Consider the following 9,618-nt stretch of genomic DNA (forward strand, 5'->3'; position numbering starts at 1 on the left):
AACTAACTTGAGTTCCCTCTGTATCCCTCTGAATGCTTTAGCTTCAGGGCTTTCTACCTCGATTTCCACAGGGCCAGGCTGGGTCACTGGATTAGGCATTAACTCTAAGCAGACTCCCTTTGCTCCATCCAGGGAGCTGGAGTATTGGCACCAGCGGCTTGGATAGTGTCCCGGTGCCCAACCAATGGAGTGTGCGAAGGGTGGCACCGCGGGGCGGAGAGGCCAGGCCCTGCCCAGGACTCCCATAAGCAGGGACGCCTCTTCGCGGCCCACGTCGGGATGGCGGCGACGGTGAGCGTGGAGCCCGCGGGCCCCTGCTGCTGGGACGAGCCGGTGCGCATCGCCGTGCGCGGCCTGGCCCCCGAGCAGCCGGTCACGCTGCGCGCGTCCCTGCGCGACGAGAAGGGCGCGCTCTTCCGGGCCCACGCGCGCTACTGCGCCGACGCCGGCGGCCAGCTGGACCTGGCGCGCGCGCCCGCGCTGGGCGGCAGCTTCGCGGGGCTCGAGCCCATGGGGCTCCTCTGGGCCCTGCAGCCCGACAGGCCCTTCTGGCGTCTGACCAAGCGGGACGTGCAGACGCCGCTGGCCGTGGAGCTGGAGGTGCTGGACGGCCACGCCCCGGAGCCCGGGCAGCTCCTGGCCCGCGCGCTGCTGGAGCGCCGCTTCCTGCCGCCGGGGGTGCGGCGCCAGCCGGTGCGCGCGGGCCGGGTGCGCGCCACGCTCTTCCTGCCGCCAGGTGAGCCGGGACCGCTGACGATGCCGGGCTGTACAGGGATCGCGTTTGGTCAGCGCAGCAGGCAGTAACCGTGTCAGAGGCCGCCCAGCAGAAATGGAGGACTCGGAGGTGCTAGGTTTTGTGCTGTGCGTTTTACTCGCACTGTCTCTCTTCCTCTCTGCAATATTCCAATATCAGCAGCCCTGTTAGTCTGCTGATGAAGAAGCACATCCGACCTGCTCTTCATCCTGCCCCACAGATCTCTACAGACGGCAGTCAGCCCGACTGGTCTTTGGGAGAAATTATGACCGTCACGGTGCCCATGGCCACCTCTCTAGAGTCCTGGGCACACGGGGCCTTTCTCCACTTCCTGTGTCCCCTCCACTGCAGATCACACTGAGACTCCCCCACCGGAAGCCATCTCTGGGTTTCTTCTTTGTTGTCTGTCCACGTAGGCATCCGAAGTATCAGTACACAGAAACTCAGAGGTTGATGCAACACAACCTGGAGCTGTGTTTTGTTTTTTTGTTGTTGTTGTTGTTTTTTGTTGTTGTTTTTTGACAGGCAGAGTTAGACAGTGAGAGAGAGAGAGAGTGAGAGAGGCAGAAAGGTCTTCCTTTTCCGTTGGTTCACCCCCCAAATGGCCACTATGCCCAGTGCTGCGCCGATCCGAAGCCAGGAGCCAGGTGCTTCCTCCTGGTTTCCCAAGTGGGTGCAGGGCCCAAGCACTTGGGCCATTCTCCACTGCCTTCACAGGCCACAGCAGAGAGCTGGACTGGAAGAGGAGCAATCTGGACTAGAACCTGCTATGCCAGCGCCCCAGGCGAAGGATTAGCCTAGTGAGTTGCGGCGCCGGCCAACAACCTAGAGCTTTGTTTTGGCATCTTTTTTCTTTCTTTTAAGATTTATTTATGGCCGGCACCGCCGCTCACTAGGCTAATCCTCCGCCTAGTGGCGCCGGCACACCAGGTTCTAGTCCCGGTCGGGGTGCCGGATTCTGTCCCAGTTGCCCCTCTCCCAGGCCAGCTCTCTGCTGTGGCCAGGGAGTGCAGTGGAGGATGGCCCAGGTGCTTGGGCCCTGCACCCCATGGGAGACCAGAAGAAGCACCTGGCTCCTGCCATCGGATCAGCGTGGTGTGCCAGCTTCAGCACGCCGGCCGCGGCGGCCATTGGAGGGTGAACCAACGGCAAAAGGAAGACCTTTCTCTCTGTCTCTCTCTCTCACTGTTCACTCTGCCTGTCAAAAAAAAAAAAAAGATTTATTTATATGTTTGAAAGGGAGAGTGACAGAGAGGGAGAGAGAAATAAAGAGAAAGAGAAGAGAGAGAATCTTCCAACCTCAGGTTCACTCCTCAAATGACTGCAGTGGCCAGGGCTGTGCCAGGCAGAACCCAGGAGCATCTTCTGGGTCTCCGAGCTGGGTGCAGGGTCCCAAAGACTTGGGTCATTTTCCACTGCTTCGCGAGGTGCATTCTCAGGGAGCTGGATCTGATGAGGAACAGGGAGGCTGATGCTGTGCACAGTGCCCCCTGCAGCACCGGCATCCAAATGAGTGCCTGGTCAAGTCCCAGCTGCTCCACTTCCAAACCAGGTCCCGGCTAATGTGCCTGGGAAACCAGTTTGGAAGATGGACTGAGTCTCTGGGCACATGCCACCCACGTGGGAGTCCCCAAAGAAGCTCCTGGCTCCTGGCTTCAACCTAGCCCAGCTCCAGCCATTGGGGCCACCTAAGAGTGAACCAGCAGATGGAGGAAATCTCTCTGTCTCTCTCTGTAACTCTGCCTTTCAAATACATAAATAAATTACACACACACACACACACACACATTTTAAGTGGTATAGCCAGGACTCAAACCAGCTCTCTTATGGGTTATTTCATAGGATGCCTGCACTGCAGGCAGTGTCTTAAACTGCTGGGCCTCAATACAGGCCCATGTTCTGGCTTCTTAATCCCATGTCCAGTCTTCAGCAGAGCCCTCAAAACCAATACTGTCTAAAACGTGAAACTCCTTTCACCATATATTTGTTAAGAAGAGGCTTTGTTACTCTCCCTTACATCTAGGAGTCTTACAGCTTGCAGATCATTTGTCATAGAGTCGTATGGAAGCTCAAACCATCAGTGGGACGATGCTCTGTGTTGTAGAGGTTTCTCCCCTATAGAGTCGGTATCCCTTTTCAGAAGTGCCTCGGGGATCTGTTCTCTTTCCTCTCACAGGAACCCACTAAGTAAATTGGGAAGTTGTCTAAATGGAAAGCAGAATCCTCACCTTGTTAATGCCCTCCCTGTACAATACTCCCTCCTCTAGGATCTGGACCCTTCCCAGGGGTCATCGACATCTATGGTGTTGGAGGGGGCCTGGTGGAATACCGAGCTAGCCTGCTGGCTGGCCATGGCTTTGCCACGATGGCGCTAGCTTTTTATGGCTTTGAAGATCTCCCCAAGGAATATGGTGACATACACCTGGACTACTTTGAAGAAGCCCTGTGCTACATGATTGAACACCCTCAGGTTCTCCTTATGCCCTTTATGTAATCAACCTCTAGAACTAGCTTCCTGGACTCTGTCACTGGTGCCAGGTGCTGCTCTGTTTGATCACAGATTTCTGTGGGAGACTAATTTGGGCCTTAGGCGCCTCTTGTGTCCACTCTCTGTCAGAGGCACCTAATTAATCAGGAATTCCACGTGAGAGTTTCTTACTAGTATTTAAGTTCGTTTTGTAATTCAAGTTGAGCTTCTCAGTATTTTTGCATGCTTGATATTTCATCTTTGATTTTCTGACATCAGAGTATGTCCTCCCTCCTATTTTAATCAGACTTGCCTACCACCTAGAGAGACCAAGCATTACTTAATTGAACTCTGAAATCTTGCTTACCTTCTATGATCATTTGGCAATGTATTTATGGGGTCTGAGTTTGGATCCACATAGTTAGATACACAGCCACATTTTTTAGAAGATGTATTTATTTATTGGAAAGGCAGAGCGATGGGGCAAGTGGGAATACAGAGAGACAGAGAGAGATCTTCCATCTGCTAGTTCACACCCCAAATGGCTACAACAGTCAGGTTTGGGACAGGCAGAAGCTAGAAGCCAGGAGCCAGAATCCTGGTCTCCTGGTGGGTGGCAGAGGCTAAGTACTAAGTACATATCCTCCATTGCCTTCCCAGGTGCATTAACAGGGAGCTGGATTGGAAGCAGAACTTAACCTGTGGCATGACAATGGCAGACCCGCAGCCTATTTAAGCCTTGGATGGGGCCTCCTTCAAAGAGATTCTGTACATGACAAGCCTCATGCTTCAGCCCTCTCTAAAAAATGATTCTCTGGGTCATTTATGACCAGTTTCTAAATTTGCCAGTGAGATTCAAATTTGTTTTCCACGTATTCAGCCAGGTACTTCGTACAAAGAAAGAGACACCCTATGAGCTGAGGTTGTAGGTAATTCACAGATTAAAGCCAGGAGCATCTCTGCTTACATTTATAAAGATGGTTTTGTATCGTCTAGATTCTCTTAACTCTTCTCACTTATTTTCTTCCAGGTAAAGGGTCCCAGCGTTGGACTTCTGGGCATTTCTCTAGGAGCTGATATTTGTCTCTCAATGGCCTCTTTCTTGAAGAATATCTCAGCCACCGTTTCCATCAATGGATCTGGGTTCAGTGGAAACAGAACCATACGCTACCAGCAGACTAGCATCCCGCCATTGGGCCACGACCTAAGGAGGAGCAAGGTAGCTTTCTCAGGCCTCCTGGACATTGTGGATATCCGGAATGACGTTGTAGGATGGTGTGAGAACCCCAGCATGATCCCAGTAGAGAGGGCCCAGGGGCCCCTCCTCTGCATTGTTGGTCAGGATGACCATAACTGGAGGAGTGAGTTATATGCCCAAATAATTTCTGAGCGATTGCAGGCACGGGGAAAGGACAGCCCCCAGGTCATGTCTTACCCTGGCACTGGGCACTACATTGAGCCGCCCTACTTCCCAGTGTGCCTGGCTTCCCTGCACAAATTACCCAACAAACCGGTCCTCTGGGGTGGGGAACCCAGGGCTCATTCTCATGCCCAGGTAGATGCTTGGAAGCAAATTCTGGCCTTCTTTGGCAAACACCTGGGAGGTGCCCAGAAGAGACTTCCCCCTAAATTGTGATGCATTTGTCTGCTGTTGCCTTGAGAGATTCAAGGTCAGTTCTAGCATTCAGTAGCCTTAGATGGATCACTTGTCAACTGGATGACATTAAATTCATGTCTGTAATAGTGTATTCTTTACTGAGTAAGATTTGTTTGCCATTACAATATTTTACCTATACAATGTGCTTGTAGAAGATTCCAAGGTACACAACATGAAATAATAAAAAGGATCCCCACTGCTAAAATTGCTGGTTCTTCTGGGTTTTCTGAGCTCATGCTTTGACCCTTAGATGAGTGTTATTTTTTATTTATTGATTTATTTTAGAGTCAGCTCCCATCATCTGGCTCACTGCCAGTACTGAGTAGTGGCCAGTACTGAGCTGGGGCCAAAGCCAGGTAGCAGGAATCCACCAGATCTCCCACGTAGGCAGCAGGAACCCAGTTACTTGAGCCCTCACTGCTGCCTCCCAGAATCTGCATTTATCAGGAAGCTGCTCTCAGGAGCAGGCACTGCAATATGGGATGCAAGCATCTTGCCCACTGACCTAAGCTAAACTTCTGCTCCGTAGGTGATCTTTAATATCGGGTGACTTTCTCCAACTGTGAGCAGCCGATCTTGCTATTCAACTGCTGGTAGCAAGGAAGACTCTTTTTTTGGCCCCACATCTACAGAATGGTGTTGATGAAAGGACAGATACCTGACTTTCACATTGTAGAGGTCAGAGAAGATTCGTTTGAGGAGTTAGGAGCAAGTGTCCTTAGAATATTTAAGTCTAACCTTTGTTCTGAGGGTGAATCAATAGCATATGTTTTCCCTCTTCCTGGCACTAAGAATAGACCTTGGAAAATCATAGCAGGATAATCTTAGAGGAATCATTCATACTTTCCTTGATGTCAGGGACACACAGTAGTGTTGGGTATATTACAAGAAAAAGTAGCTTTTATACCAAAACTGGTATAAAGACATCAAGCCAGACATTCCCAGCAAAGCTCTAGGAAAACATAGAGTCCACGTCTCGAAAGAAGTGTGGCAAGATTCTAGAGCGGCATTGGAAGGAGACATGTTACAGTCATTTTAGGAAAGTAGAGTCAGCCTTCTGCCTGTGCATTCCCCCTTCAGTTCACATTCCTCTGACAATAATATAAACCCGCTCTCCCTATAAGGCCTTCCAAAAGTCTCATTACTTTTCCACTACAGATGAGGCCGCTCAGAACAGTTCCTTGGGTGTAGCTCACTATCGTCTTCTAAACCTGAACAACTGTGATTTAAAGAAACCAGTGTTTATCCTCAGGGACACATGTCTATAATACGATGGTGTAATGAAGAGAAGATAGTTCTTACAGCCGTTCCAGTTCACAAACAGGAGCCACCACCATCCCTGCTCCTCGGCAGCTCTGAATCTACCGAGAACTTGCTGCCCTGCCTTCACCAGGGCACGGTTTCCTCTGTGTGAGTTGTTCTCTGTGGCTCTTGGTTCTGCCTTAGAAGTTGAAACCTTTATTTCCATAAGGAAGTGGGACTGACAACCAGAAAGCCTGCTCAACCTGCTTACTAAGTGGAAAAATTTGGGTGTCCAGAGTCTGTGTTTGTTCTCTCACTCTTCCTCTCTCTATTTGTTGGAAAGCAGAATCATGGTCAACATTTTAGCTGCTGCCTGTGGTGCCAGCATCCCGGATGAGCACCAGTTTATAGTTCAGCTGCTCCACTTCTGATCCCTGCTGATCCCTGCTAATGTCATGGGAAATCAGTAGAAGATGGTCCAAGTCCTTGGTCCTCTGCCACCCATGTGGAGACCCAGAGGGAATTTCTGGCTCCTGGCATAGGCTTGTCCCAGCCCCACCATTGCAGCCATTTGGGGGAGTGAACCAGTAGATGGAAAATCTCTCTCTTTCTCTCTCTGTATTTCCCTCTCTCTTTCTAAATCTGCCTTTCAAGTAAAAAGATGTGTTTATTTTTATTTTTGTATTTTCTTTTTCTTTTTTATTAAAAAAATATGTATTTATCTGAAAGTCAGAGTTACACGGAGAGAGGAGAGAGAGAGGTCTTCCATCCATTGGTTTACTCCCCATATGGCCACAGTGGTCAGAGTTGTGCCGATCCGAAGCCAGGAACCAGGAGCTTCCTCCTGGTTTCCCGTGTGGGTGCAGGGGCCCAAGGACTTCAGTCAGCTTCTACTGCTTTCCCAGGATAGCAGAGAGCTGAATCGGAAGTGGAGCAGCTGGGAGTTAAACTAGTGCCCGTATTGGATTCTGGCACTGCAGGCGGCAGCTTTACCCACTACGCCACAGCATCGGCCCTATCACTGGTTCTTTATGTCCCAGGAACAGCCTGTTCTATGCCAGGCTGGAGCCAGGAACTCTGTCCTGGGTCATCTCTGTGGATGGCAGAAACACAAATACTTGAGCCATCATCTACTGCCTCTCAGCCACCTTAACCAGAGCTGGATTGGAAGTGGGGTACCAGGTACTCAAACCTATCACTCCTGTCTGGGCTGCGGGCATATCAAGTGACACCTTAACACACTGAGCCACAACACCTGCTCCCAAGGTCTCTTCTTGTTTTGTACATGTTCTCCTTTAGTTTGAGCCCGTAGCGCTTGCATTAGAATTCTCTTAAAAACATAATGGTTTTATAAAAATCTTAGTGGCATTTACACCATTAGATATAATGCACTTTTGCAAATATGTTTAGGATTGGAATCTTTCTAGTTTAGGCTCTTTAAAAATGTTCAGGGGGGCCGACGCTGTTGCACAGCAGGTTAATGCCCATATGGGATGCTGGTTCAAGACTAAGCTGCTCCATTTCTGAACCAGCTCTCTGCTATGGTCTGGGAAAGTAGTGGAAGATGGCCCAAGTCCTTGGGTCCCTGTACCCTTGTGGGAGACCCAGAAGAAGCTCCTGGTTCCTGGCTCCTGATCAGCGCAGCTCTGGGCCGTTGTTTCCAATTGGGGAGTGAATCATCAGATGGAAGACCTCTCTCTCTCTCTCTCTCTCTCTCTCTGTATCTCCTCTCTCTCTGTCACTCTGACTTGCAAATATATAAATACATCTTTAAAAAAAAAACATGCGCAGGACAACACCCTTAAGATTCCTAGAAGAGGCTGGCGCTGTGGCACAGTGTGTAAAGCCACCACTTGCAGTGTCAGCATCCAATATGGTCACTGGTTTGAGTCCTGGCTGCTCCACTTCCAATCCAGTTCTTTGCTATGGCCTGGGAAAGCAGTGGAAGATGGCCTGGACAAAGCTCCTGGTTCCTGGCTTCAGATTGGCCCAACTCCAGCCGTTGTGGCCAGCAGATGGAAGACCTCTGTCTCTCTGTCTTCCTCTGCCTCTCTGTAAATCTGCCTTTCAAACAAACAAATTTTTTAAAAAACGATTGCTAGAAAACCTATTATTTAACATTTATGGATGGTTAGGCACACCTTTGAAGCTCATGGATAGCCTTTTGTGTGACTGAAATGCATTATGAACCAGTGCTTTTAATCTTTCTGAGGTCTTTACAAAGGTCTTTACCCACTGCGCCAGAGCACCGGCCCCCCCCAACAAAGGACTTTACAAAGGCTGTTATGGAACTACCAGGAGTCGTCTTCATTCTGAGTCTTTTCATAGAGAATAATTTGCTATCTGAGAGGCTGGAGATAAGGAACTGTTATTGTCAAACTTGTGAAGTCCTGATTCCTTCACATTTAATAGTTCATTCTTTTTTTTTTAACTTTTATTTAATGAATATAGATTTCCAAAGTACAGCTTATGGATTACATTGGCTCCCCCCACCAATGACTTCCCTCCCACCCACAACCCTCCCCTTTCCCACTCCCTCTCCCCTTCCATTCATATCAAGATTCATTTTCAATTTTCTATACATACAGAAGATCAGTTTAATATACATTAAGTAAAGATTTCAACAGTTTGCACCCACATAGAAACACAAAGTGAAAAATACTGTTTGAGTACTCGTTATAGCATTAAATCTCAATGTAGAGCACATTAAGGACAGAGATCCTACATGAGGAGTAAGTGCACAGTGACTCCTGTTGTTGACTTTACAAATTGGCACTCCTGCTTATGGCGTCAGTAATCTCCCTATGCTCCAGTCATGAGTTTCCAAGGCTATGGAAGCCTTTTGAGTTCACCGACTCTGATCGACAAGGTCATAGTCAAAGTGGAAGGTCTCTCTCCCTTCAGAGAAAGGTACCTCCTTCTTTGAAGACCTGAGAAACTGAGATTTTAAAGAGAAACCAGAATGAAATACTGGAAATGCAGAATTCAATACAGCAAATAAAAAATGCAGTGTGAAGTCAGCAATAGATGAGACAAAATAAAGAGTATCAGAACCAGAGGACAAACTTCTGGAAATAATACATCCAGACCAAATAAAAGAAGAAGAAATTAGAAAATTGAAAATCACAGTTGGAGATTTACAAGATTCTAGCACTATCAAATGACCCAGTTTATGGATCCTAAGAATTCCAGAAATTGTGGAAAAAGAGAAAGGATTAGAAGGTCTTCCCAATGAAATAATAATTGTTAAAAGAGATGAAGAAGGGCACTATGTAATGATTAAAGGGTCAATTCAACAGGAAGATATGACCATTATCTTTTACCTGGCTGTTGAAAAGAATTAAGGGTTTTAAAGGGAGATATAGACTCAAATATAGTACTAATGAGAGACTTCAATACCCCACTTTTAGCAACGGACAGATCAACCAGACCAAAAATCAACAAGGAAAAAAACAGAGTCAATTGACACAATACATCAAATAGACTTAGCAGATATCT

At 48.4% G+C, this 9,618-nt stretch overlaps 1 protein-coding gene across 1 annotated transcript; it reads left to right on the top strand.

Moving 5' to 3' along the window:
- The first annotated feature begins 232 nt into the window (after positions 1–232).
- Positions 233–4,967, top strand: LOC100343752 (peroxisomal succinyl-coenzyme A thioesterase). Its single transcript, XM_002719661.5, has 3 exons — positions 233–736; positions 3,022–3,224; positions 4,252–4,967. The coding sequence occupies exons 1-3, from the start codon at positions 280–282 to the stop codon at positions 4,855–4,857; spliced, it is 1,266 nt and encodes a 421-aa protein (XP_002719707.2). The 5' UTR covers positions 233–279; the 3' UTR covers positions 4,858–4,967.
- The last annotated feature ends 4,651 nt before the right edge of the window (positions 4,968–9,618 follow it).

Source organism: Oryctolagus cuniculus, chromosome 20 (genome assembly GCF_964237555.1).
Source record: "Oryctolagus cuniculus chromosome 20, mOryCun1.1, whole genome shotgun sequence".
NCBI classification, from domain to species: Eukaryota; Metazoa; Chordata; class Mammalia; order Lagomorpha; family Leporidae; genus Oryctolagus; species Oryctolagus cuniculus.

Excerpts from the sequence above, each read along its gene's own strand:
- LOC100343752 (XM_002719661.5), top strand. The coding sequence starts at position 280 with ATGGCGGCGACGGTGAGCGTGGAGCCCGCGGGCCCCTGCTGCTGGGAC. Across the intron at positions 737-3,021 it reads CACGCTCTTCCTGCCGCCAG|GATCTGGACCCTTCCCAGGG; the intron begins GTGAGCCGGGAC and ends TCCCTCCTCTAG. Across the intron at positions 3,225-4,251 it reads ACATGATTGAACACCCTCAG|GTAAAGGGTCCCAGCGTTGG; the intron begins GTTCTCCTTATG and ends ATTTTCTTCCAG.